Source organism: Vipera berus, assembly GCF_964194415.1.
Source record: "Vipera berus genome assembly, chromosome: 11".
Taxonomy (NCBI): Eukaryota; Metazoa; Chordata; class Lepidosauria; order Squamata; family Viperidae; genus Vipera; species Vipera berus.
In genome coordinates, this window is record NC_138214.1 from 1,561,001 (window position 1) to 1,588,976 (window position 27,976).

Consider the following 27,976-nt stretch of genomic DNA (forward strand, 5'->3'; position numbering starts at 1 on the left):
GCCGCCGCGGAAAGCGAGAGAGCGAGCGAAGTTGGGAGCCGCTCAGAGACTCCCGGCGGCCGGAGCGGAGGGTCGCCCAGGCGGAGCTGTAGCAGCGGCGGCGGCGGCGGCGGCGGCGGCGGGGCGGGCGGGCAGGGGCGGCCGGCCGGAGCGGGAGCGGGCGCGGGCGCGGCGCAGCCGGTGGGGGATCGCGGAGGAGGAGGAGGAGGAGGCGAGGCGGCTGCCCCTCCGCCGCCGGGGCCCTCGCCCGTCGCCGCGGGTCTCGCCCGGACCATGCCGATCCTCCTTTTCCTCATAGACACGTCCGCCTCCATGAACCAGCGGGCGTATCTGGGCACCAGCTACCTGGACGTGGCCAAGGGCGCCGTCGAGCTCTTCATGAAGGTGGGGCCCGCGCCCGCCCGCCTTCCTCCCTCCCCCTCCCCCTCCCCGGCGGGCCTGACGTGTCTCTCTCCAAACACGTTCACACGTACACCGGCCCAGCACGCGTGTCGCCCCAACCCCCGCTCACGCTCTCCCCTCCCCCCCTCTCTCTCTCTCTCCGCAGCTGCGGGCCCGCGACCCGGCCAGCCGCGGCGACAGGTACATGCTGGTCACCTTCGACGAGGCGCCGTATTGCATCAAGGTAAGCGGGGGAGGGGAGAGGAGGGGCAGCCCCCTCGCCCCCTCCCCACCGCCCCCCCCCTCCCTCCCTCCCTCCCTCCGCGGGGGGGGCGGCGAGGCGGCCCCGGGGCGCAGCCTGCGAAGATGGCGGCGGACATTTTGCTTTTGTATGGCGGCGGCGGCGGCGGCGGCGAGCGAGCGGCTGAGGGCGCTGCTGAGATGGAGGAGGCGGAGGCGGAGGCGGAGGAGAGCCGGCCGGACGCCCCACACCACGCGGCGGCCCTCCGCCTCCTCCCTCGCCCCCCTCCCGCCCCGATCGCTGGCCCAGGCGGAGCCGTTCACACGACCCCCGTGCCCGGGAGAGGCGCGCGGCGCGGTGGCCTCCAGCCGAAGGGGCCTGGCCGGGGGGGGTCTCTCTGAAGGGACCCCGGCGGCAGGGGCTGCTCGGTCCTTTGGGCTAGAGTCCCTCTAAATAACGATAATGATAATAATCGCAGCCACCCCAGGAAGAGGAGCACCCCGGTTCGTCGGGAAAACTCTTCCCTTCCGTCGTCTTTGCCCCACGCGTTTATTTTTATCCCATCTTTATTTTTATAATAACTCAAGGCGGCAAACACATCCAGTGCACTGTCTCCTGTTCTCCCCACCACAACAACCCCGCGAGGTGGGTCGGGCTGCCAAAGTCAACCAGCCGTCTTTCACGGCTCAGGCAGGAGTAGAACTCGCCGATGATTGGCTCAGAGTCACCCAGCTGGCTTTCACACTTAAGGGGGGGGGTAGAATTCACCATCTCCTGCTTTCTACCCTTGTGCCCTAACCACACTAGACTAGGGGTAGGCAACCTTGGCTATTTTATGACTCATGGACTTCAACTCCCAGAATTCCTGAGCCAGCTGGCTGAGGAATTCTGGGAGTTGAAGTCCATGAGTCATAAAAGAGCCAAGGTTGCCTACCCCTGCACTAGGCCAAAGAAATCTATTCCTTCACATATCTGCATGGAGTCCATGCTGTATTCATACAAAACACAGGCTCTTAATCTGTTCCCCTCAAGCGTCTCTTTTGAGCTTCCATACAAGGCATCTCCTCCTCGCTGTGAGTTAAGACTGCAGGGCGTCAGATGGGGAAAGCTTGACTTGCAGATAAAAAGTCCAAAATTTCTCTGATCTGTTTTTCCCGTAAGGTGGTCTTTTATTGTGTGCTTGGCGAACAGCAACACTTTTATCATAAAAGCACACTTTTAATAAGACTCCCTACAGATGCTTGGAAGCATAATCTGGCTTCTGTGCGACTTGGTTGAGGGTACAGTTTCTTGATACTATAAAGTAGTTTTTGCCTTGAGTTCTGCCCTTCCCCTCTCTTCCACCTTCCTAAATTCTGAGCTGAATAAGGATGACTTTTAAATTGCATTTTAAATCAATAGTAGATATTAGTCTGAGAGGGGGCCTGTTTCACCTTTACATGGCAATCAAGCACCTGTACAAACAACAATCTGTCTCCCATCATGCTTAAAAGGAGCTCCTGATTAAATTCCTTTCCACATCCTTCACTTCCAGGGAGTAACTGCATTTTGGGCATGTGGCCTTCTCCATCTCCTCTGACAGCCAGTTGATTCATTAATAGAGGGAAGGAGGAGACCCAGAGCGGTTTCCTTCCCCCCTCTGCATCTGTCACCCTTTTGTCTGGGCCATAAAGGCTTCAGGTTTGTTTCTGGGAAAGTTCTTCAGTTTCTGCTCCTCCCAATTCCCAATTTCCTTGTGGCTAATCCCGCCTTGATCTGCATAAATAGAAATTGTTCTCATCATACTTCAGTCTTAAGTATTGTGAATTTCTTTCGGTTTCCTTGATTGAAGATCAACTGACGTTTGCTTTCTCTTTCTGAGAAAAGGATTCCCTGTTTAGAGCTCATTTTTACAAAGCTTGAAATTGCTAGTGTTGCAATAAGAGTTCTGATAAAAATGGATCTCGGGTGCTGCAATGCTGCCCGTTGGCCACATTCTCAAAAGAACCAAAATAAAACAATTGCTGGGTAGCATTTACAAAATCTTAGAACTCTGGACTTATGCAATAAGAGAAAACGCAACCTGAACTGACAATTTATCCTTAATTCTTGGAACGATATGCAGAAGCATGTTCCACTTGCTTTTCTACTGTGAACTGATCGGGGAATGGTAAAAAAATTACTTGACATTTTTGACTGACATCACTGAGGAGAGACGATTATGTCTTTTGCCTTTTTTCACTTTGCCTCCAGAAAAAACAATTTTCTCTGTTTCCTTAAGGCTTGCTTCAAACAACTAGGATTGCCTACTGTTACAATTTCAGTTACAGTTGTGCATCTGTTTGTTATTTCCTTAACACAAACATATTGAAAATGTATCCAAGAATAATTGCCTGTTTCAGTAGCTCTCTTTGAAATACATTCTTGATTTCTTAAGCGTTCTTCAAAAATGATGTATTTATCTTGTCAGCAAAACATAAGACTGGAATTAGTCAAAGGGACTCTTGCCACTCTGAAAACGGTATATATATTTGTAGTTTTCAGAAGTTTTCACTATTGTTTGCGTTGTTATTTTTACAGCCGTTCTTCATCTTTCAAGAAGGATTGAGAGTCAGAGAAAGTGGGTTGCTCAGAGCCACCTACTGAGCCCATGGCTGAAGTTGAACTGAGGAAACCAAGGGATGCGTTTCTACTTTTCCTGGAAACAAGATACACTTAAAAAGTACAATCAGCTCCCTTAAAACACTGAAAAGACCTCAGCCACACTTCTCTTTTTTGCCCATGTTCTTCAACAGTCCTCTAAGTTTTCTTTGCACCAATTCTTACTAAATTGAGGTTGCTAGCGATCTCCCAGCAGGCCAAGTACACTGAAATGGCACTTTTGTCCCAGATTGGGGTGCCAATCCTTTCTCTGGTGCTGTTGGTGGTGGAACTAGAAGGAAAATACCAAACGTGAACACAATATACAAACAAAATCATAATTAGCTGCTAAATTAAATATTGTGATCCTGCAGCCACATTATTGAAAGAAGTGAACCAGAAGATGTAAAGGCTAGCACTGATGATGTTACCACGTTGGGTAAGGAAATGTCTGCAAGAAAATAACCAAGCTCAGAGACCACCAAGGCCCCCACAGCTATAAATACTCTTTATCAGATGCTTTATTTGTGGTTGGCAATGTAGGTAGACAATAGGTATGCAATCTGCAACCATTCTCCTAAGTTTTTAGGCTGCCCTTCAAAGTTTTGGCAATTGCTGTCTCAGCTACTTAGCAATCGACTGAGAGTGCAAATTTATTGTTGTACTGATAGCTAATCTCTAAGAAGGATAACTCCAAAGCCAATCTGTAAGAGAGGGATAACTTCAAGTATTTCTAGGACAGCTTTTTCATGAGACCCACATTTCCCAAGTAAGAGAAAATATTTAGCTACACTGGACAGTCTATAAAGACCAGTGATCCTTAGAAAGGAGTGTAATTGATGGCTGATGGCAGAGTTATGGGAAACATTGTAGACAAACCTCGTTTGTTTAACTTGTGATGATCTTTGGCCTGTGGGACACAGGAAGGCTCTCTCCATTCATAGCAGTCCACGCATCAGTCTTAATTTGTCGTTGAACTCTCAGAAAGTGCCATTGAGTTCGTCTTCTAAGAAATCCCCCAAACCGATCTATAGTCAAGTCAATCTCATTGACTCATCCTATATATTGGTGGGTTGAGATAATAATTCTCAACATGGTTCGTAAATTTTTCTCTTCATTTTTTTAATGCACGAATTTTGTCTTTGCATTTCCAATAGAAATGGAGCACCTTGTATTTTGAAGGCTATTTAGATTTTTAGAACTGTTGGGCAATCCTGTGTCATAAGCATTTGGAAAGCAGAAAAGCATCTCTCCCTGACTTCGTATCTATTTTCTTGAATTCACTATCTGCTTGTGCCAAAAAGACTGTAATCTGTACCAAAATTTGGAATGGCCCAGCAATCGAAGTTCAATATTGCAGGGCTGCATTGGTTTCCCTGAGTGGTTTTACATCTCTGTAAGAGTTAGATAGAATTTTAAAATGCCTACAGGAAACAAACAACAGTATTTCTGAGTAGTCCTTCTGCCTTGCATTGCCTGAATGGCAAAAGTATCCTTTTGTAGCTCTCTCCAGATTGGATGAAAAATTAGTCCATGTCTTTAAACTTCTCTCTAGTTGAAGCTCTCTCTTCCCCCCCCCCTTCCCTTTGGAACATTGTGCTTCTGGTGGACTGCTTCAGAATTTTAAAAGTTGAATGAAACTTTTAAAATGGGGATGAAGCAGGTCTACAGATGAGCCTTAGCAGTTCATGGCAGAGAAATAGAGGGGGCCGTGGAAGGAACCACACAGTTGGTGAAAGTGGCCGATCCCCAGAAACCCAACTGAAGGCCTTTGCAAAGGTTAACAGTGGAGACATCTGCATTCAGCTGCATGTAATTGTGTCAATGCAAACGTGTGTGTGTGGTGCTCTGAATTGGTTTGGTTCTGGATCTTTCTACGTCATCTGTGGCTGCTGCTGCCGCTCTAAAGAGCTGGCTGCTGGCAAGACTTGTTCTGGCATGTCTCCGGATCTTGTCATCGGAAAGTTCTCTCGACTCTCTGGTCAGGATGACACTTCCTGTTTCTTTTTCCAAAGCTGAACACATTTATGCCTCAAAATGGAGTAAGACACTCTTGATGTAAGTGGCAGCTGAAAATGGAATTTAATATCTTTAACCCTTCATGGGAAATCGGTGTTTTCTTTCTCGAGGAACACAAAGTCTGTCACGCGTGACTTAATTTGGAGAGTTTCATAACTCCTCAAAAATACATCCCTTTGTCCTTGCAAAGGCGGTGGCATCAGAAATAGTGAGTTGCGAGCCATTGTTAAAACTTGGGAATGTGCTGACCTCGGATATGGAATTGCATGTGGACTCCCTTGATGGAATCAGTGATAGTTCAGTAGTAAGTTCACATCACGGAGTTAATTTTGAAAAATGTGTTTGGAGAGGCATTTCTTAAGTCTGCAGAGACCAATTTAGTCATCTCTGGTCACTCAAACCAGAACATGTTAATTTCAGTATCCCTTGCACCTTTATAACACATGGCCGGGGCAGTTCTAAAAATAAAAGTAGGGCAACTTTAGAATTGGTGCAATAAGATAAAAATAAATTAACTTGATAGAATACATTTTAAATATCTTGTCAAATCTGAAGCAGGGTATGTGTGTGTGGGGGGGAGGTACTGAAAAGGCTAATATTCTGCAGCTCATCCCCCTCTTAAGACACTGCAGTATTGGTTTGAGAACTGTATATATTACTTTTCTGTACATTGGCTTTCTGAAAGCCCAGTTTTGCCTGCCTTAAGAATTTAATGCACATACATTTATTGCTGCTTGAGAAGATTAAATCTCACCTAGGACGGTACTAAATATTGGTTTCCTGCAGAGCAGAAAAAATATGTTTAGGTGTTAGGAATACGGTCTTCTGTCTTTGCCTGTGCCTTTTTAAAAAAAATAATGCTAGCCCTTTTTCTTCTCAACCTCATCGCCACGTGTGTTGAGATTTTCTGGGGTTTGCAGCCTGCGGGGACCGTTAAACCTTCCATCACAAGTGCAATTTTCTCGGTTGCTCTTGCCCTAATAAGTTCTGAGAACAACTTCCTGGGTACCAGGAAACAGAACCAGGGCAAAGGCGTCATGGAGCAGCAGCTCTTCTGTCCCAGACGGGTTCTTTGGGATACACTGTCTTGTCTTCTAGCAGTTCTGCAGCGTCTAATCTGGGCTGGTCACCATGGACCCCATCTTCAGACCATGCGTCCAAAAGCTCGGAAGACAAACCTCTGGTCCCAGTGACTGGCCCAGATTGGAACCTGCAGCATTATCCTGAGACACGTATACTCATTCTAGTAGTTGTTCCCAAATCACTGATTTTGGACAAGGAGGAGGGAAGGAAATTCAGCAGAATGCTTTAGTCCAGAAGTGAAGAAAAATGTTATCAGGACTAACTTACTAAATAGAGGCCTTTAGGGTTGGACATTAAGAGCAGAAACCACACCGATTGTTGCAGCCCATCATTCTCTGACCATTCCTAGCAGGTGGAGGTAATCCTCAGCTTACGAACACAATTAAGCCCCAACATTTCTGTTGCTAAGTGAGACAGTTAAATGAGTTTTGCCTTATAAAATGACCTTATAAAATGAATCTAGCTTGCCCACTGACTTTGCTTGTCAGAAGGTTGCAAAAGGGGATCACTGGACACTGGGACGCTGCGACTGTCATAAAGATGAGTCAGTTGCCAAGTATCCGAATGTTGATCACGTGACCCTGGGGATGCTGCAACAGTTTCAAGTTACTTTGTTTTAACTTCAGGTGGTTGTAAGTCAAGGATGACTTGTAGAGAAGACCCGCAGAGGAAGATTGCAAATAGATGAAACGGTCCAGTTTAAATATTTAAATTATTTAAAGCATTGTTTATGATTCAGCCTGGCCACACTTGACTGTTAAAAATGTGAGCAGAAGACGGAATTTCCTGTCCACGATTCATGGTAGAATCTTTCCAGCTGGCAGGGACTACCTTGGGTTAAATCTTTTGTTCACCTTAATCTCTTTGCCTCTTCAGCAGGTCCTTCTGCTCTGCCCTCTCTGCCCTTTGGAGGTATGATGTGGAAGGCTTGCATTGTTCCTCAACTCAGCTGCCACGGCGTGTCTGTCTCTCCATTGGGGTGTGGCGTTTTTAATGAGAGGTTGCAAAACGTGGCGTTGCAAGTTTTCAAAGGGTGCCGTGTACCAACAGCCATTGGGTAAAAATTTGCCCGTGGCAATGGGGTTGGGTTTTGTTTTGGTTTTGGTGCTTGATTGCTGAGTGCTGGTTAGTCTAGGGCAGGAGTGTCCAACCTTGGTCACATTTAAGACTTGTGGACCTCAGCTCCCAGAGTTCGCCAGCCAGCCATGCATGGGGAATTCTGGGAGTTGAAGTCCACAGTTCTCAAAGTGACCAAGGTTTGACGCTCCAGGTCTAGAGAGCTACAGCTGCTCGGAACATTGAGGCCTAATAAAAACTTAATCTTCAGAAGGCCCCACAAATGCCCTCTGGGATAAAAAGGGTGGGGGGGAGAGAGAGAGAGAACCTTTTCTGGCAATTTGCCAACTTAATGGTGCCAGCCCCTCTTTGTTTTTCAGTCTGCCATTCTTTAGGCACACCTCTGTGGTTATTTTTCTCTGATGGAAGGGACTCCTGATCCCTCTTCATTTGCAGGGCTCCAGCTTCTAACAGACGTTCTTGTCAGGCTGCAGCAGTGGATTTAGAGGGCTGTTTTTCTATTTAAAAGGGTGAATTATAGTTTGTTAGGAACTGATTCTAACAAAAGACAAATAGCTAGCGTTGAATAACAGAATAATGGAGTTGAAAGGGACCTTGGAGGTCTTCTAATCTGCTTCTCAAGCACCCACAACTTCTGGAGGCAAGACGTTCTACTGGTTACTTGTTCAAACTGTCAGGAAACTTCTGCTTATTTTTAGGTTGCTTCTGTCCTTGATTAGCTTCCATCCGTTGCTTCTTGTCTTGCCTTCTGGTGCTCTGGAAAATAAGTTGAACCCGTCCTCTCTGTGGCAGCCCCTCAAGTAACGTTCCTATCACGTCCCCTCCTGGCCCTTCTTTTCACTGGACCCCAAAACTTGGATCAGGAGTGGTCTACAGTATATCCTGTTTTCATACGTTCACGGCTCAGCAAATACATTTATTCATTCAATTTTTATCTGTTCAGGCCGAATCTTTGAGAGAACATTTTGCAGGTTTTGATTATTTTGCAGGTTATTTGTCACTTCTCTCTGGTGCTCTAGGAAGGAGGGAGAAAGGGAAGTTGGTTCTCTAGAAGTCCTGTGTTCATATCACCTTTCCAGCCTCTGTCGAGGTTGTGTGGCATCAAGTAACCTCCCTGGTATAATATGGTGTACTTGGTGTCAGATATCTGGACGTAGGTAATGTATTTAGAATATTGCAAGTAAAGAGACTGTGGTTACTCGGATTTTTAATAGCTGCAAATATATATACTGAGATGTGTTCGTATAAATTTGAGCCAACACCTGAATCTCACCACTTCATATCTCCATAGTTCTCACAAAAGTGGCCGTCAGTTTGCCACGCTTGTTCCATGGGGGAAAAATGCAGTAATTTTGTATCACCATTTTAGAGATGGAGTTGATCTCAAGAGCTACTTTTCAGTTCTTGGGTCTTATGTGGTCCTCAAGGAAAGTGCTAACTGTGTCTGACTTGGCATTTCAAGATCAGCTAAAGTTGGGTAGGGGTTGTTCCTTAGCTGGGTGGGACTTACACTAAAACGTTAACAGTGGTTTAAAAATGCAAACTATGTTAATTTCATCAATGTTTTGCAGTACATTACCCAGCTCTTGAAATTGTACACATTTTTGTATTAAGCTGCTACCCATAATAGTATACTCACTTGATTAGTACTAATAGTGTATTAACTTGATTAGTATTTAAACCAAAACAATCTTTCGAGAGAGTAACAGTTTATTAAGCTGCTGAATTTTAAAGTTGATGTTTATATATCAGTGCGTTTATTTGGGTGGCTTTTGGTTAGTGAATTATGTTTTTCTTGAGCCACTAATAGCTGCCTTCGTATTGGGGATATTTTGCTACTCACTTAGCGGATCCTTTATCAGGAGTTTTATCGGGAAAATGTTTTAGGCCCAAAGACCTAACTTGTAAGATTAAAATTGGGTACTACAGTAGGGTGGCAGGGAATTGCAAAGCTTTAAGGCACGCCCCTCAGTTACGATTTCTGCATCTTAAACAGAGCTGCAGTTGAAGGAAAGACTGGTTTGTAGGGTGTGGAAGGATGAGGTCACAGCAGCAACTAAAAGCTTGTCCCCGATCTTTTGTAATGTTTCGACCTTCCAGCAAACGTTACAGCAACTTCAAGCTTCTTTGCAAGTTGAGAACAGAAAAGCTTAAAACAGTTTCATGATTGGCATGCTGAGAAGACATGCTTCTTGGAGACAGTGGGTTTGCAGTTACACCTCATAGCTATTTGACAACTAACTTAGCTCTGGAATTTAAAAAAAAAGTCCTCCATCCGGTGGATATCTGCGTACAAAAAACCCTTTTACGTGCTGAACCTGGCAGAGGCTCAGGAGGAAATTGCGTGATGTCGATAGAACTTTTTCACCGGAGAGTGAAAGAATGCGTAGTGATTCTGAGGTTACTGGCTGCGTTGCTTTATTTTGCCACAGGGGAAAAAAAAACCCGGGACAGTTCCTCTGTTCTAGTACTGTTTTTTCTAGGGGTGAAAATATTCTAGGACTGTTTACTTGGCGGATGTTCCCTGCCCAGTGACGTTTGGCAATTCAAATGTAATAGTTCTAATAGATTAGTGTTGATTCAAAGGCTCTCTGTAGCCATTCACTTAAATTAAACCTACTGGAATGAGATCTGAAAGATGTTGCTGCAGCTGCTGCCAACCATTGAAATGGCAGAAAAGTAGGGTGGACCGGGCTGCCTTTGCAGCAAAGTGGCTGAGCTCATTCGATGCTTACCTGCGTGAATTGTTCCCTGCACACTTTCCTATTCGGTAAACAATAATGACTTGTTTTGAAGCCCTTTTTCTTGGCAGTCACAAAGTAAATGTGGCCTTTGCTCGTTCTTTAGGCTGGATGGAAGGAAAACCATGCCACTTTCATGAATGAACTGAAAAACCTGCAAGCGTCAGGATTGACCACCCTTGGGCAGGCGCTTCGATCATCGTTTGACCTGCTGAACCTCAACAGATTAGTCTCTGGAATAGACAACTACGGGCAGGTAATGGATGCTGGCCTTGAATTCCCTCGCTTCATCGTCTGAAGAAGTTTTAGAGCTCCTCCGTGAAACGGACCAGAGCAGTTCCTGTGTGCTTAAAATAAAATTCTAGGGGCTCCGTGGGGAAATCCACTTGCCCTGTCCAGGGAGGCTGAAATCTTTCCCTCCCCCTCCTAGCCAGAAACAAAAATTCAGTGAGGACTCTTCTTGGGTTAATTTCAATTGATTGGACTCTTTTAAGGTGTTAATTTGGGCATTTTGTTCCCTTCTGTAGGGGAGGAATCCATTTTTTTTGGAGCCGTCAATTTTAATTACCATCACAGATGGAAACAAGCTGACAAATACTTCGGGTGTGCAAGAGGAGGTAAGATGCGCTACTAAATGGCTCTGCTCTGAAGGTTAACGCTCTCCTGTGCTCATATTCTCTTATAAAGAAGCCAAATATTTTATTAAAAATGCAGGCTTGTTTGTTTTGTTCACGTAGTCCTCTTTTTCTGTGATCCTCAAAAGATGTGACAGGCTGTTACAAACCTGTAAGATAAGCTACTCAGTGAGAAAATAAGAATGTTGGAATCTGCCAGAGAATCAGACCTTGTTTCTTTTAGCCGAATATTGTCTGCTCTGCCTGGGGAGATGTTAGGCTTGTGCCGTAAACTTTGCGCACAATAAGCGTGACGTCTCTGCAAAGAGAAATCTTGCTTGAGTGTTTCATCTCTGGCCGAGTCTGCAGGGAAGCCTCTGGTAGTCGCACCAGAGCAGCCAGTACTGGAAACCACTCTGTTCAGTGGGCCTTGCTCAGCAGGAAACTGATTTTGGTCACCTTTGCTTGTTGAGTCCTAGCAGACACTTAGCTAAAATGTTCCTCTTCTTCTTTCTAGCTCCATCTTCCTCTGAATTCTCCCCTGCCTGGTAGCGAGCTAACCAAAGAACCGTTTCGCTGGGATCAACGACTGTTTGCCCTTGTGCTGCGCTTGCCCGGAGCCCCTTCAGTGGAACCGGAGCAGCTAGGGAGCGTTCCCACAGATGAGTCTGCCATCACACAGATGTGTGAAGTCACTGGAGGTAGCCAGCTTTCGCAGGATTTTGGAAATTGTGTGAGATTCTAGCCAGGGCAGACAAGGTTGAACTTCAGTTGATTAGAATGGATCTCTCTTGTGAGTCACGCCTTGGCTTTTCTCTCCCCAGAGTCTGCCCTGGCTTTTGGGGAACATTAGTACAGCAGCTCCAAAGCAAAAGTCCTTGTTGAGTTTATGAAGAAGATTTTATAGGTTTCTAATCTTCTAGTAAACTTTGAAGCCCTTTTGAAAGGCTTGTCAAACTTCACTGTAACAAGCTGTGGGAGAAATATAAAGATTGGATTGATCCAAAGGTCCCTGTTGTTAATACAGTACTGATGTTGTCTTTGGTTTTTCAAGAAGAAGCATTGTGAACATTCAAGACTCTTTGTATAAAACTGCCTTCCAGCTGTAGAAGCACTTTTCTTTTGAGATACGATTAGGGAGAGCCACTTTAGAAACGTTTCTTATTGAATTAAAAACCACCTCTGCATACTGTCAACAAGGGCGCATTGTACTCCCTTGCCACCGTACTTTCCCTTTTCCAGATAGAACTTTTTCCAGAACGGGATCAGGTGGGAATAAAATTTACCCTCGGCTTTAATTCTGAAAGAGTTCCAAGTTCAGGTTTTTTTCTCAGTACCTTTAAACGAAATTGTGCAGCTTCCCCCTTCCTGCAGTTCTTAAGTCTGCAACATGTTTCTCCCAACTTGCCTGAATTAAAACCTGCCTTTTCCCCTGTTTTCTGTTCCAGGGCGCTCGTATTGTGTTCGGACACAGCGCATGTTGAACCAATGCTTAGAATCCCTTGCTCAGAAGGTTCAGAGTGGTGTGGTCATTAATTTTGAAAAATCAGGACCAGATCCTCCTCACATTGGGGAAGGTACAGTTAAAGCTTTGTGTAGACCCTTAGCTTAAAAGACCTTGGTTGAAGGATCTTTGCTGACTTCAAACAGGGATCTGGCCATTAAACCCCTAATACTTTGAAGTGACACAAATGATACAAATTAGGTTTGGACAGATGCTCTCCCACTCCCGTATATTAAACTGAAGTTGCGCTAATATTTATAATCCCTATTTTGTTGCAATGTCCCAGTGTAGAGAAATCTGATTGTGCTCAAGAGCTTATTCATGTTGTATGTTTCTTACTGTACTGTTTTTCCTTGGATTTTAGATGGACTGGTTGATGCCACAAGGCCTGTCAATTCCTTCGGTTCTCAACCATGGCACAGCTGTCATAAACTCATCTACGTGCGTCCAAACCCTAAAACGGGCGTGCCAGTTGGCCACTGGCCAATTCCTGAATCTTTTTGGCCTGATCAGAATTCTCCTACGCTGGTATGTAAGATACTAAGAATTCTGTGCCCTGTAGTTGAGACAGCATCCTAATGGAGGTATTCTTAGTACAGGTTCTAACCTCGCCTGAAAGGATCTTAGAGTTGTCCTCTCTCTCAGCTCCATTCCATCTCCTGTCTTTCAAATAGTTAAACATCCCCCGTGTAGGACCTTGAACATACTAAAAACACTAAGGAGCATCAGAGCTGTTTTATTTTATAATTGTTCATAGGGGTTTGTTAGGAACCTTGTAAAAAAAAATCTGGAATAACCTCTGAATATATTGAATGAAGCTAAGAATGTTAGCAATAAGTACTTTTTGGAATGGGCTGGGACTTAACCTTCTGCAGCACTTCTGACTCCGCTGTTACGTCCTTTCCAGCCCCCTCGCACAGCTCATCCGGTGGTGAGATTCTCCTGTGTGGATTGTGAACCCATGGTGATTGATAAACTGCCATTTGACAAGTACGAACTTGAACCGTCGCCTTTAACGCAATACATCTTGGAACGGAAGTTGTCTCATGTCTGCTGGCAGGTACTTGTCTGATCTGTATTCCAGACGCTTAACTGTACAGATTTGAAAAGGTTTGGAAATAGCCAAACCAATCCCATTAGCCTGGTCCTTTGCTGGGCAGCCCTTGGTTAACCCACCAAGGGACCCCAGTTCAATCCTCATTACTCTTACTCTAATTGAAGTCTTTGAAGGAGAGAGCATGCTCTAGCCGCTTTCATTCAGACCAACCATGCTATTCTGAGCAGGCAGATGGTAGAGTGAAATTTCACAGGCCCAGCTGGCACGCTTCTTGTGATAATCCATTTCACAGGTAATTGCATGGAATTGCTTGCTGCTGAGTGGTAAGGATGCTAGCAGATTGGCAGGAAACTTCATTTTTCTACCTATAGTGGTTGCGGGGGAGGAGAGAATGTTTTTAATCTCCCTTTTTCCCCCTTTCACTCCCCTGTCTTTTACCTGGTCCTGGGACTCTTCTGCAGCTTCTCCTCTCCCCGTTCAGTCACTGTAATATAACTCCAGAAACGTAGTTTAAAAGAGCAAAAAGAAATGATTAAGACCTCCTTTGGGATCCAGAATTCAGGAAAAGCCATATTTGTCTTTCATGTTAGTATGAATGACAACTGACAACGTGAGAATTCTTTGCCAGGTTATATTATAAAAGAGATTGTAGCCTAACTATGATTAGAAAGCTCCATGGGGCCCTAATCTTAGCATGATGAAGTGATGCTTTGGTAGCAAGTTAAATAAGAGAGATTGAGAAACAAACTCTCCAGCCTACTTTTGTTCTAATATATATCATGTTTTTCCCCAATCTGATCCTTTTTGGCAGCAGAGGAGCACAATACTTGTTGCTATCAGTGGCCACGTTGAGTGGGTGTTTTGGGAGTTGTAGTTTAGCACACGTGTCATGCACTGTGCTGGGAAAGTTTGCTACCAGTTCACTAGAAAAAAAATAGATTTTTTTTTAAAGAGACCACTTTTTAAGAGAGACACCTGGATTCTTTTCCAGCTTATTTTTTAAGTGAACCATGACGCTCTGTTCCACCCGGTGTATCTAATTTCTCCCCTTCCCCTTCTCTTCCTCCCTAGGTATTTGTGAGCAGCAGCGCAAAATACAGCGAGCTCGGACACCCCTTTGGTTATTTAAAGGCCAGCACCAGCCTGACCTGTGTCAATCTCTATGTGATGCCTTACAACTACCCGGTTCTGCTCCCTCTGCTCGGTAAGCACTGCCTTGCCCGGCCCCCTGCCCGGATTGTAGGAAGGTCGTCCTGTCTGTCTATATTTGTCCGTGCTGTATGTTTGCCAGCCGTTTTCTTAAACGGGATGGGAACCAAGTATTGCAAACTGCTACGTGGGGAGAAGAGGCTTTTTACACCCCCCCTCTCCCTTTTTTTCTCTGCAGCAGAGGAGGAGAGCCACCTGCTGCCAGTGCATGTTTGATGCTGCTCACCTCCTAGACTCGTAGCTTCTTCCTTAATTGGAGTAAGGTTCAACCTCCATTCTTTTCCCTCTTTCAGGCTGTGGTGTCTCCATTTCTTGCAGCAGCATGTGTATAGCCCTGTGTTTTGTTTCCGTTTGAGAACTTGGGCTCAGAATTTCGAAGGGTTTATAAGATGGGGGACCAAAAAAATAAGAAAGAAGAAAAGAAAAATCAAGCTTGCTGTTCCCTTCTTTTGCAAGAAATAAGCACCTTATCTCTGGGTGGATTTATTTCACAAGATTTATTTTAGCCTGGATCCCGACTTTTCAGTCGGAAGCAAACCCAGGTTGCCTTGCCTTGCTGCGTTACAGTTTTTGGTTCCTAAAGCAGAATGTCTGGGTAGGGTCCGTTTTGCTTTAACCTGAGCTCAGGCGTGAATGTCTCTGGATGGCCTCTAGATGCCCAGGCGTCCTTCCTCCCAGTATAAAGCAGATAGCCTCTTCTTCAGAGTTTCCACGATGATGAGGATGGTGAGGATGATCACTCACATGGATTGTGGAGTATTTCACCTGTGGAAATTGTCCCCAAATTTAGAATGCGAGTCCTTTTTCAGGTATCAGCTGAGCTCACGGCAGATCCCGTTTTGTTAGCCATTGCTTAGAGAAATAAAATTAGTTTCTGACTTGTGAATGCTGTGGAAGGAAACACCTAGGGCTGTGTGGCCTGTCCAGTCCCGCTTTCCTCCTTGTCACTGAGCCCAATTTCAGCTTTGTCCCTTAACTCCGACTCCTGGCTCATTGCGTAGGCCAGTAACCGTCCTTTTCCTGTCCCGTTTCTAACCCCGGCCTTGCAGTTCAGAAGTGCACGGATTTTCCTGCCTTGTAAGTGAACTTGACAAGAGACCTAGTTAGACCCTCTCGGTTGCGTTTGACAAGTTCGATAGCTCTGCCTTTTCCTTTCTCTGCCAACCACTTGTTTTCACAACCGAAAACAAATGTAAGGCTGATTTATTTTTCAGCATCTGTACCTCACTTCACACATTTGTTTTTAGGTCTTTTATTTTTCAGTCCAGCTGACTAAACGTTAAAACAGCAGGGTGGAGATTCCAGGCTGCATGACTCACAGCCAAGATGTTTGCTGTGTGGTTGGGTAATTTTGCAAACGGGGGAATGATAAATGGAAGTGTATATGCCTTGTGATACGTCTTGCCTCAGTTGAGGAATATATCCAGAAGCACACTGAATTACTTACTGATTAAGTACTGAGTATTTTCCTAAACCTTTTTATCTCTTGTTTCCTTGGAACAAAAATTTAGATGGATTGTTGGTTAGTATATTTTGGCTTTCCCCTTTCAGAAACACTTTCTGCTTATTCTTGTGCCCTAAATTGTGTATTGGGGTATATTTTGAAAGAGCAGCTTTGGAGAGAGAACTGCTGGTAAATAAGAAGATTCTATTCCCCCCTCCTTTTGGGGGGATACAATTTTACTTGAGATTTCCTGTTGCTTCAGACCTTGCTCTGTTCCTATAGGTAAAAGAAAACAGGAACTCCTTGCTATTCTTCTGTAATATTTTTTTCTAATTATATATATATAATTATATATGTTTTATCTGTATTGGCTTCCAACTACATAGACTTGATCTGGCCGCTCCTCAGATTTTGTTTGCTTCTTGCCACTTTTTTTTGTGAATTGTTAATTTGCTACATTAAAAATTGAGAATATCTGCTGTCCCGATTGGCAGAGATACTAAATGGAGACGTAAAAACAAAGGCTGTCCTCTAAGTTGTCCTTCCCAGTTCTTGGTTGAAGGCTGTAGATTGCAAGAGATGGAGGCTTCTTGCCTGAGTGATAGCTAGTTGGGTGCAGATGATCGGCTCTGTGAAGTAACTCTTGTATTTTCTAAGAAGAATTTCCAACCGATTGTGTCTCCCAAAGATAATACGTTCCTGATGGCTTGTTTGAGGTCCCTTTTTCTATCAGGAAAGTTGAGTAAGAGTTGCTTAGTTACCTATTTTAAAACAATCAGCGTTGCTGCAGTTTATGGAGTGCCCCACCACCCCTTCGTTTCAGCTTCTTGTTGTGATTGCACCGAAAGCTGAGGAAGACCCTGGCTTCAGTGTGAGGCTGTGTGGCATGCTCTGAAAACTAATTTCAGACTGAAATTTGAAGCTTGCTTTGAAGAAGTGCTGGGTTTCAGCCTGTTTTCAAGCGCTGTTTCTGAACTGTTTTCGAAGCAGGCCCAGGCCTACCTCAGAGGTCTCAAACTAAGTAACACAATTTCTCTTTTTTTTCCCTCCCCTTGCCTTTGTCAGACACGACTACTGGACACATCCAACCACTTCCAAAATTTTTGAAAGTAGTTTGTCACCCCCTTTTTCCTAGAGCTGAGAGTGAGTGATGGTGCAAGGTTTATCTAGTTGTCTTCTGCCTAAGGCAGGATTAGAGCTCAGGTTGTCCTGTTCCTGCTCCAGTGACTTCACACCTAGGCCAAATTGTCTGTCTTAAGATGTGTTACTTTTATGTGGTAACCCCGGATGGAGTTGTGGCATATAATAGCATTCTATGTCTCTCTGAAGCAAAAAATAATCTTGTCAGTTCCAACATGGGATTTGATCTTGGAAACTCGCATCCCTTTGGATCTCGGTTCTTGAGGGATAATCTCATGGAGCAGGAAATAGTTGTTACTTTGACCTCCGTTGATGCCCAGTGTGTAACTTGCATTGTTTCTCCTCTTTGCAGATGACCTTTTCAAGTTTCACAAACTTAAGCCAAATCTGAAGTGGCGACAGGCATTGGACAGCTACATAAAAACCATGCCGCCCTACTACTTAGTGGTATGTAGTTTTGTCCTTTTTATGGGCCCAAATGAACTGCTGGCGGATGTTCCTCAGGAGAACATCTTTTCGCATGTCTTCTGAGTAAAATGGCTTGCATGCCAGGATTCTGAAGTTCTTAATGCTTGCAATTTTGTACTCCCTCCTTAAAACGTTTTGGAATTGTTGCCTAGCTTATTGGATTTGGGGGGTTTATTTTTTCAGCCCTTCCCCCCCTCCTTCTCCCCTTCGGCCTTGCTGGGTCCATTAACTTCAGATCTCTGGGCTATTACTGTTAGTCGTATAAGCAAGGGATGGTAGCATTTAACGCTGCACCTGGCAGAGCCAGAGGTGGGAGGGACGCTGATTAACTAGATGGGCAATATGGAAATTACCTGGATAGCTTGGGCAAGATGCCTCATTGTGGACTTGCATCATCCCGGCAATCAGGGCCTCCAGCTTCTACGCTGTAACTGGTGGGGGTGCCAGGCTGGTTCCGTAGCCCAGACACCCACCATGAGATGCCTTAAACGACTAGAGTGTACGACTTTGAATCCATGCTTCCAAAAAAAAATAAAAAATAAAATATGGCATATTGGAGCACCAACTCTGTTGTGCCTTAATTTCACATGTACTGATCTGTGAGACTTCTTTTTTTAAAACAAACAAACAAACAACAAACAATTTCTTTAAAGAAAAAAGATTTGATTCTCTTCTTACTCTTGTGTATTTTGTTTTCCTTATAGCCATTAAAGAAAGCGCTAAGGATGATGGGAGCTGCAAATCTGATATCAGATAATTTAGATTGTGGACTTAGTTACAGTGTTATCTCTTACCTTAAAAAACTCAGCCAACAGGTAGTATCGACAAAAACTTTGAAATTAGAAGTACATTAATTATTATTTTTTTTTAGTGTGTGTTGCTCGAGTTATATAAATAAATCACCTAAGGAATGTCTCCCGCCCCCCTCATTCCCCTCCATTATATTTCAGATAGATAAATGGCCTGTTTGCATCTCTGTTTTCAGTAGATGGCGGTTGGGTCCGTAGCACAAGAAATAGAGGAGGACAAACAATTTTAGTGTGGCTGTTCATTGCTCGCTGGGCTATGGTTGTAAATAATTAGCATTGTCAGCATTGAAACAACAGCAGTTGTTCTGTGCTGTTGGTACCTGGAGGCCACATAAGAACTGGGTTGTTTTTTAAAGAAACAAAACCGAACTAGACAGATCACAATACTGAGGCTAGTGAATTTCCTCAGTCAAATAATCCCTTTCTTAGAGTATGTAAGAAATACTAAGAAGTACACGTCTTTGGGTTTTATTGAGTTACAAATTAAAGTTGCATGGTTTGGGGAAAATGCTAAAGGATGCCTAATGCTTTAAAAAGCAGGTGTCTCCAACCTGGGCAACTTCACAATTTGTGGACTTCAGCTCCCACAATTCCTCAGCCAGCCTCATGGTAGCTGAGGAATTCTGGGAGTTAAAGTCCACAGGTCATAAAATTGCCAACAGTGAAGATCCTTGTTTTAAAGAATGGCATGGAGGTATCTTCCCATAGAGTGGGAAAATCTTCCCGTTGAGTAAACTTAACGTTGCAAGTCAAAACAAATGATCACAAAGCAGGGATGGGCTTGTTACAAACCTCATCTTCCTCTTTGCTGTTTTGAATAACTTGAGTAATTGGTTAAGAAATCTACTACCTGCCACTACATGATGTTAAGAATTACCCAAAAACCGTTCCCCTTCCACTCAGATATCTTGAGGTATTCAAGGAAGGCCTTCAGGGTCCCAACTTACTGTAGAGCTTAGGAGGTAAAAAGCTCGGTGGTGCAGCTAGATTGAAGTAGCTGAGTGTTAACTTGTTTCCTTGGTTTTCTGTGGGATGCAATGCTGCACATTACTTGGAGTAACATCATCACAAAAGGCTTGAGAAAGCAACTCTTGGGCAGGGTAGACTTAAGTTTTGCTGTTTGTCCTGTGATAGCCGTGACCTTTGCTAGTAGTTACATGAGAAAGCCAGAATGAGTGATGAAAGAAATCCTCAAATCCAACATAGTCTGTAAAAATACTTGGAAGCCAGATACGGCTGTGTCCTTCCAAAACCCAAACAGTTAATGCTCTAGAAGTCCAGTTCAGGATAATGCCTTCTCTCTCCCCCCCCCTCCCCTTTCTTTCTCTAAATTATACAAATTCTCTTTTGAGTGCATACACTTACGTTGGCCAAAGGGCTCTGTGATTTGTAGTTCAGTTGCTTAAAGTGGAGCTGTAGCCCAAAGGGCAGGAGACCAGGATGTATTTTAGGGGAATCTAGTAAAATTGTTGCTGTGACTTCTTGGGTGAGAAGGTTGTTCTGTCCAGAATTTTCTTCAACAGAGGTTCTAGGTCAATGCTCTAAATTGCTTGCCGTGTTCTTTGAAGTGTTGGCCCGTTCTGCACAAACCTTTAATCCCTTTGCAGTGCAGTAGCCTTTATGGGGCTAATATAAACCAGGCATGCAAGTTTTTAAGCTGCACAGAGCCCACGTGGCAAACACGATTATTTGCAGCAGAGGCTGTAGAGTGGGACAGACTATAAAGGAACACTGAGGACCTGCTCTGCCCAATGGAAATCTGTCTGCCGTGGTTACACTTCCCCTGCCTTTACCTTATATGCAAAAACATTCTCAGTTGGCTTTTCTGCCGCCCATTTTGCAGTCTTAAGTCATCCATAGGTTAAGAAAAGGCTCATAGCGCAATTTGAAAGCTTGCAGAACCTCGACAAATGATTGTGCTGGTGTTTTAGCAAAATGCTGTGAATCCTTGAGAGGACTCGTTTTAAGCAGGGTTTTGTTTTGTTTTTAATTTAAACTCCTGATGCTCGGAAGGCAAACTTTGTCTTTCGGTGTGCCGGGCGTTTGCTTTATGCTACAAACATTGGCAGGGCTGTGGGGCTGTCGTTAATGGGCGCTGTGATTTTCATTGCAGACAAAAATAGAGTCCGAGCGGATAATAGGGTCAGTGGGTAAGAAACCCCCGCAAGAGACGGGCATTAAAGTGAAGAGTCACTCCAGTGGCCTATCCCTCATCCAGAGCAGGGATTTCAAGCAGTTGCTTCAAGGGATTTCTGGTGACTCTCCCCTGAGGCTGCCTGAAATGAACGTAAAGGAATTTGCTGGCTTCCACATAGGGCTCTTGAATAAGGTGAGTCTGATGCCAGGTCTGAAGGGAGCGGACGCCTCCTGACTTTTCAGAAGTAAAACAGGACTAAGCCAATTGTGTTCTTTGCCCAAACCCAGGATCTGAAACCACAGGCCTACCGCAATGCTTACGATATTCCTCGTCGCAGCCTTTTAGACCAACTGACCCGGATGAGAACTAACCTGTTGAAAACACACAAGTTTATTCTAGGCCAGGATGAAGGTAAGGATTCTCATGGTTTGTTGGGCGTGGGATGATCCCTTGGCTGGAGCACAGGGGGTTGCTTTTACCTCTGCCTCCAGATGGCCCAGGTAGCCTTCATTTGGTCTTTCCCAGACCTTGATGAAGGGTTGAACACGGAAGGCCACATGCCTGCAAAGGAGGCACTTTATCTCAGAGCTCAGGCGTGTTTCTGGGAGTAATTTGGAGGTGTGGCGTTGTGGGTTATGTACAGTTTGAATTATAGAATGAGGATTCTTTTCCCCCTTGTTTGGGACTCGTTTCCCAGGTAATGTTGTAATATTGGAAGTTGTAAATCAAGCCAACTCTTAAAGGAAAGCTTCCACTCACTAACTCGAGGTGCTGCCTGTCAGCTGCAGAAGTAGTCTTGGCTTTGAGCCCCCGTCTGCATTTTTCAACGTCTGGGGACCAAGACTTTTTAAAAATGGGAGGAAGTGCCCAGTGAAAAAACCACGGATGTAACTTTCTCAACAGCAGAAGAGTTAACCACTTGGAGCAGGGCTCTTCAAACTTGGCCCTTTTAAGACTTGTGGACTTCAACTCCCAGAATTCCTCAGCCAGGCACAAGTCATAAAAGGGCTACGTTTGAAGACTCCTGACTTAGGAGGTCTTCTTATAGTGGAGCTGGAGGCTAGGACGTTTGCAACTGTGTCGTGACTGTTGCCACAGGCTTCTCAAGTCAGTACTGAGACTAAAGCCCTTCCTCATTTGGGGAGCATCATGTTGGGAAAGAGGTATTGAAGGTGCTAACAATACATGGTTTTCTTGGATGCAGCTCTTCTCCAAAGGAGAAATTCTTATTGCAGCCATACGGATTCTGGCAAACGAGGTACCCGGCTTTTGTCTTGCAGATTGCCTTCACAGTGTTCCTGTAGCACAGATGGGGAACTACCAGGAATACCTCAAGATGATGCCTTCTCCCCTTCGAGAAATTGACCCAGACCAGCCCAAAAGGCTTCACACTTTCGGAAACCCTTTCAAGCAAGATAAAAAGGTAGGGGGTGGGTGGGTGGGGGGCTGTGCTTACTGGCCCAACCCTGAACTCCATCCCCTTTCTCTCATCCTCACCCGGGGGAGTTGATGCAGGAGATGCAGCCTGTCGTTCTTTTTTTTTAAAAAAATCCCATTTATATCCCACCCTTCTCCAAAGACTCAGGGCGGCTTACAATCTTAAGAAGCACAAATCAATGTGCTTAGCAATAGCCTTCATTCTATGTATATGCCTGCTTATTAGGGCTTTCGCCTCGCCCCCCCAAGCGGCATTATTACAAAGTCAGCTTATTGCCCCCCAACAATCTGGGTCCTCCTTTTACCTACCTCGGAAGGATGGAAGGCTGAGTCAACCTTGAGCCTGGTGGGACTCGAACCTGCACTAACTGTCGTTCTTTGTGGGCGATGTTGATGGTGTTCTTTTCCTCAGGGAATGATGATTGACGAGGCGGATGAATTCGTCGCCGGTCCTCAGAACAAAGTCAAACGTCCAGGAGAGCCCAACACACCGGCATCCCTGAAGAGAAGGCGCAGCATGTCCCCGCTCTTGAGACGGCCGCAGTCGCCACCAGTGGTGGCTAACCACGTTGGTGGGAAAGGATCTCCCTTGGCTGCCGGGCCCCCATCCAACCCAAATACGAAAGCCACGCCAGCTTATAAAGGTATAAAGTCGCTTCTAGACACCAAAATACTAAAGAAATAAATAAACTTAGTTGCCCAGATGCAAGAGTTTTGATCCTTTGTTCTTTATGCCCTCCCCTCCTTGCACAGAAGAAGACCTGGGTGTTGCAGGGTGCTGATGAGGCAGGGAGATGCACCCTGGCCCCTCCTTGGAACTTCCACAAGAGAGACATGTACATATCATGTTTCCAGCTGGAAAATAAGCCCCAGCATGATTTTTCAGGATGCTCGTAATATAAGGGCCAGTTAAGATTGTCAGCCAGACGGACACATTTAGTACCGTATTTCCCCATATATTTGCCCTAACTGGAAGATAAGCCCTAATGTGTCTTTTGGAGCAAAAATTAATATAAGACCTGGTCTTATTTTGGGTGTCTCAACTAATTCAGGTGTGCTCTGCAGGACAAAAGGAAGGGAAAGAGACTTACCTGGGTCAGCTTTTCAGGGTGCCGTCCAAATATGTAGAACAGCCTGCCCTACCAGTTTTGTGTTGATTTGGGCTATTTTACTTCCTTGATCGGCTTCTTGATTTGCTTCTCTGGGTGTTGGATACTTGAACTTTTGACTTGGGGCTTAAGTGTCTCCAAATTGGCACCCAGATTAATAAACTTTGCAAATAGGCTGTCGTTAAGCAATGCTTTCCAGCCCTCTCTAAACAGTTTACAGAGTCAGCCTCTTCCCCCCCCCCAACAATCTGGGCCCTAATTTTACCAACCTCAGAAGGATGGAAGGCTGAGTCATCCTTGAGTCAGACAGGATCGAACTGCTGGCAGCCGGCAGTCAGCAGAAGTACTGCATTCTAACCACTGCACCATTGAGGATGTCTTTGCTGTGCAGTTGCTGTTTTTCCCCAGAAATTCTGGTGCAATTAAAAGAAAGGGAATACAGGTAGTCCTTGAGTTACAATCACAATTGAGCCCTAATTTTATGTTGCTAAGTGAAACATTTGTCAAGTGAACTTTGCCCCATTTTACAACTTCACTCACCACATTTGTTAACTGAATCACCGCAGTTGTTAAATTAGTAACACAGTTGTTAAATGAATCTGGCTTCCCCATTGGCTTGTCAGAAAATCAGAAAAGCGGATCACATAACCCCGGCACACCGCAACCGTCATAAATGTGAGTCAGTTATCAAGCATCCAAATATAAATTGCATAACTACGGGGATGTTACAACGGTCGTGTGAAAAACAGTCCTAAGTCCCTTTTTTTTCAGTGGCACTGTAACTTCAAACTCTCACTAAATGAACTGTTGTAGGTCAAAAACTACCTGTGCCATAGTGTGGGATTTTGTCACTTTTGTGTTGCTATGAATTTCAAATTCAAGGCTTCCTATACATTTCAAGAACGCGTCTTGTTCCATCAGCTTTATTCCTTGTATGGTTAGTGATTGTGAGCTTTGTAGCTTGAAATTTCACTGTCTTCCATCTTTTGAAACTCAGCTCCAGGACTTCTCTTTTACAGATACAAACAGCAATACGGTTCAAGACGGCAACGGTGAAAAGAAAGCCGAAAATTCCCAGCTGCTGGAGAAACCAGGGGACGGACCTTTGGTACATCTTGTTCCTCCGTCCCCGGCTGCGGTGGTGGACGAAGACCTGCCAAACGATATGGACTCTGTGACCGGCGAACTGAATTGTGTTGGGGAGGATGGACTGGACCATAGACCTGTAGCCAATTCCCTCATCAGGGGCCCTTTAAACTACAGTATATCCACCGAAGACCAAAAACTACTCGTGGAGCCAGCTTCTGGAACTGTGCCAAATGCAGTGAAAATAACATCCAATATGTTTGAAGGGAACAACGAAGTTATCAAAATCAAGGTTATGAAGGAAGTTCGGAAACCCGGGAGAAGTAAGTGATTGGAAAGACCAAAATTGGATGCAATATTCCACGTATGAACTTACAATGCTTCGGTAAGGCCACACTTGGAATATTGCATCCAGTTTTGGTTGCCACGTTATAAAAAAAGGGTGTTGGGACTCTGGAAAGAGTGCAGAGAAGAGCAACAAAGATGATTGGGGGACATTGGAGGCTAAAACATAGGAAGAACGGTTGCTGGAATTGGGTATGTCGAGTTTAATGAAAAGAAAGACTAGGGAAGACAGGATAATAGTGTTCCCATATCTCAGGGGTTGCCACAAAGAAGAGGGTGATCAATTTATTCTCCAAAGCGCCTGAAGGCAGGACAAAAAGCAACGGGTGGAAATTAAGGAGAGAAGCAACCTAGAACTAAGGAAAAATTTCCTGACAGAACAATTAATGAGTGGAACAGCTCTTCTCCAAAAGTTGTGGGTGCTCCATTATTGGAAGTTTTTAACAAGAGTTTGGACAGTCCGTTGTCTGAAATGGTTTAGGGTCTCCTGCCCAAGCATGGGGTTGGACTAGAAGACCTCCAAGGTCCCTTCTAGCTCTTTTATTCTTAAGAGACACACAGGTGGACTGTGTATGCTCCATCACTCCTTCAAAACAATGAATTGGGAAGAAAATGTGTTAGCTTTAGCAGGCAGGGCATGGGGAGTGTTATATATATCTCCATTATTACTGAAATTCTTAAGTTGTCCAGTCCGCACCCCTTATAAACCCATTCACCTAAAAGCAAAGTTGAGGTTCTTCAAGGTGAGCCTCTTGACAAACAGTTTTTAGCATCAGCAATTCCTTTTCTGGAATGAGTATAAAGAATCTTACAAGTATTGCAAAATATCCTCACAACACCCAGTATGCTGAACACCTGTCAAACGGAAAAATATTTTTTTTCCCAAGTTCCTGTTTTAAGCCGTTGGGGGGAACTCGAGGGGGAAAAGGACATTAAACCCAACAGAAGAAAGACTTCTCGGAGAGTGATACGTTAGAAGCCTAAGAGTTGGAAGGGATTTGAAAGGCCACTAGTTCCAGCCCTTACTTAGCACAGGATCCACCAGAACATGGCTAACAAAGGGGGCTCCACAGGAAGAGAACGCAACAGGCGTACCCAACTGTCCCACAGGCTGAAGCTTGTGCTAACGGTTAGCCTGAACCACCTTGTAGTTTTATTTCGCAGGTTCTGTCCTAAATTCCTCTCCGTGTGATACTTCGTCAGATATTTGAAGAGTGTTTTTGTATCACCCCTTAGCCATCTCTTCTTCAGTAGGGTAGACTTTTCCAGATCCTTTAACTCAGGGTTGCCCAATCCGTGGGATGGTCTGTGGCCCATCAGGAACCGGGCAAGTGAGCGAAGCCTTATCCATGCATGTGCGGGATCCAGGCAGCATGAGAAACCTCCCCCCCCAGTCCATGGAAAAAACACCCTCCACAAAACCAGTCCCTGGCGCCCATAAGGTTGGGGGCTGCTTCTTTCATTTTAGCTCCTCCTTGAACAATGATGCTTAGATTGTGTGGATATGTTTACGTCTGCTCGTCACATTCTCATCATACACTAAGTAAATAGATAGTGATGCTTAGAACTGGATAATTACTCCAAGTCGGGTCTAACCAGGAGAAGACAATTCTGTTATGTAAATCTAATCTAAATCAACCTGAGATTAGATGGGGTCGAAATCAAGGTGCCTCTGAAGTTTGCCACCGTGGTGCTACAGATGACCCTTTATGATGCAGTTGGTGTGAATCCACTCCACTGTGTCTTTCGGAATCAGTCATAGCTCAGTTACGTTAGGAGGATCAGAAGGGTGATTCCTGTCCGGTTTCTTTTAAACATTTTGTTATTCTGCTTTTCGGTCAGTGCTGGGAGCAGTTTGTGTATGTCGTCAGACTGCAGACACAGGAGGAGAAAGGGAGGGAGTAGCTTGCCATCCTTAAGGTCTGGAAACTGAAAAGGAGAAGCATTGGCTGGGTGGGAATTTTGGTTAGCTGGCTGGTGGCAGAGTTGGAACAAAAAGTTCTGATGGTCTGCCACTTCTATCCTAATCTAACCTCCTTCTGTCTTTTGAAATTGTAGATTATGAAAAAATCTTCTCTCTCCTAGAAGAAATACAAGGCCCTGTAGAAATTCAAAAATATTTCATTGAATTTGCTATCAAAGAAGCAACAAGGTGTGTATTAAGGAAACAGAAAGGCTTTACTTACCGCCTGGCTTGTTTACTTATTTTGCGAATATTTAAAATGTGCTCCGTTCTGTCGGGCTCCGAGGGGCAGATGGACCTCCGCTATTCTCCGAGAGGTCAAAGCTCTTGGCCATTGTCGGTTTACGTTATGTATAGAAACGCTAAGCTCTGTCTGTCTGTCTGTCCAGATATACAGGGGAGGAAGAGCGTGGTACCCTTAATAAATGGCCTCCCCCCACCCCCTTTTTTCTTTTAGGTTTAAAAAACGGGTCTTAATTCAGCACTTAGAAAGAATACTAGAGGACATAGAGTTCAGCAGCCTTCCCAACAGAATTAATCATGTCAACAGTAGATAATAATAGCATGCCGGCCAGAGGAACGGACAGGTCCGGGCGATGGAGTTTGCTGTGCCGTGGAGGAATGGAAGAGGAGGCGGCAGCCGCTGGCCCTGCCAGCCGGGCGGCTTTTCTGTTGGCGTCTCAGAAGAAGGGTGACGTTTTTACGCTTGCGCGCCTCCTTCGCCGGACACCGGAGGAAATTGCCGCAGGAGGTGTGGCTTCCTCCCTCCCCACCCACCTTTGGAGGGCTGATCTGCCCCTGGGCCGAAGAAAGACACTCGGGGCCGCCCCTTGGTCCTGCAGGTGATGAGATTTACTCATTTGAACCCTTGCTGTAAGACACTTTAAAGGGCTGCTGTAGGCCACCGGGGCGAACGGCACCCCCATTACCTCTGCGCTTGTGTCGGAGCGATCCTTTGTCCTAAAAACAAAAGGAAAGGAAAGAGGAGGAGGAGGAGGAGGAAAGGCCCTCCGTGGTGGTAGTGCGTCTTGTCGCTACGGGCACGAAGGTGAACCTTTCCCGCGAGAGCGGCTAGCTGACCCAGGCACGAGGTTGCAGGGTTAATTGGATTGAGAGGAAAGGCGCCGCTCGTCTGGGTTGAGGAGACGTTCCCGACAGCCCCGGGACGGACGGACTGGCCGGCTGGCGGCGGCTGCGGCTGCTGCTCCTGCGGTAGCCACTAAAAAACCTACCTCAGTCTTCCTCTTCTTCTTCTTCTTCTTTTGTCTGCAGACGTTCTGCAAGCGCGTCCGAGGCTCCCCACGTCCAGCCTTCAGTTCTCTTTCATCTTGGTGAGGAGGACGGAGACTCTTCTCGTGGACTTGGCTTTGGAGGCGCTTAAAGGAAACTTGGGGGTTTAGACACAAAAGCCAGGAAAAAGAACTGCCCTCCCCGCCCTCCACACGAATTTTACTTTTTAAATGTTCATACGAGAAGAAGCTATTTTGGACAGT

General features: G+C 45.2%; 1 protein-coding gene and 1 long non-coding RNA gene across 10 annotated transcripts; one reads left to right on the forward strand and one right to left on the reverse strand.

Annotated features, from left to right (window-relative positions):
- The first annotated feature begins 123 nt into the window (after positions 1–123).
- LOC308673252 (integrator complex subunit 6-like) lies at positions 124–27,961 on the forward strand. 4 transcript variants are annotated; one of them, XR_014027606.1, is made up of 19 exons: positions 126–384; positions 548–625; positions 10,268–10,417; positions 10,689–10,778; positions 11,293–11,476; positions 12,224–12,352; positions 12,644–12,807; positions 13,187–13,339; positions 14,408–14,540; positions 17,482–17,576; positions 18,302–18,412; positions 20,520–20,735; positions 20,831–20,954; positions 21,824–21,966; positions 22,393–22,624; positions 24,109–24,498; positions 26,579–26,672; positions 26,941–27,325; positions 27,756–27,961. XR_014027606.1 is itself a non-coding variant. In XM_081336810.1 (18 exons), exons 1-18 carry the CDS (start codon positions 274–276, stop codon positions 27,038–27,040), a joined length of 2,697 nt encoding a protein of 898 aa, XP_081192936.1. In that variant the 5' UTR covers positions 126–273; the 3' UTR covers positions 27,041–27,961. The 4 variants fall into 4 exon arrangements, 3 of the variants coding, with proteins under 3 accessions (XP_081192938.1, XP_081192936.1, XP_081192937.1); XM_081336810.1 differs by having other exon boundaries at positions 26,941–27,961; XM_081336811.1 differs by lacking the exon at positions 18,302–18,412 and having other exon boundaries at positions 26,941–27,961.
- LOC308673253 lies at positions 13,299–26,563 on the reverse strand. Of its 6 annotated transcripts, none has more exons than XR_014027607.1 (8): positions 23,915–24,097; positions 23,359–23,502; positions 22,290–22,479; positions 19,354–19,552; positions 17,951–18,115; positions 14,772–15,310; positions 13,490–13,701; positions 13,299–13,371 (listed from the first exon to the last, which is right to left on the reverse strand). It is a non-coding gene; the product is annotated as an uncharacterized lncRNA (long non-coding RNA). The 6 variants fall into 6 exon arrangements; XR_014027612.1 differs by lacking the exon at positions 13,299–13,371 and adding an exon at positions 18,392–18,428 and having other exon boundaries at positions 13,379–13,701; XR_014027608.1 differs by lacking the exons at positions 13,299–13,371; positions 23,915–24,097 and adding an exon at positions 26,160–26,563 and having other exon boundaries at positions 13,379–13,701.
- Positions 27,962–27,976: the final 15 nt, after the last annotated feature.

What these genes read in the sequence shown, in the direction of transcription:
- LOC308673252 (XM_081336810.1), top strand. Translation starts at nt 274, where the DNA reads ATGCCGATCCTCCTTTTCCTCATAGACACGTCCGCCTCCATGAACCAG. An exon ending in CTTTCAAGCAAGATAAAAAG is followed by an intron (nt 21,967 to 22,392) that starts GTAGGGGGTGGG and finishes TCTTTTCCTCAG; the next exon opens with GGAATGATGATTGACGAGGC. An exon ending in AGTTCGGAAACCCGGGAGAA is followed by an intron (nt 24,499 to 26,578) that starts GTAAGTGATTGG and finishes TTGAAATTGTAG; the next exon opens with ATTATGAAAAAATCTTCTCT.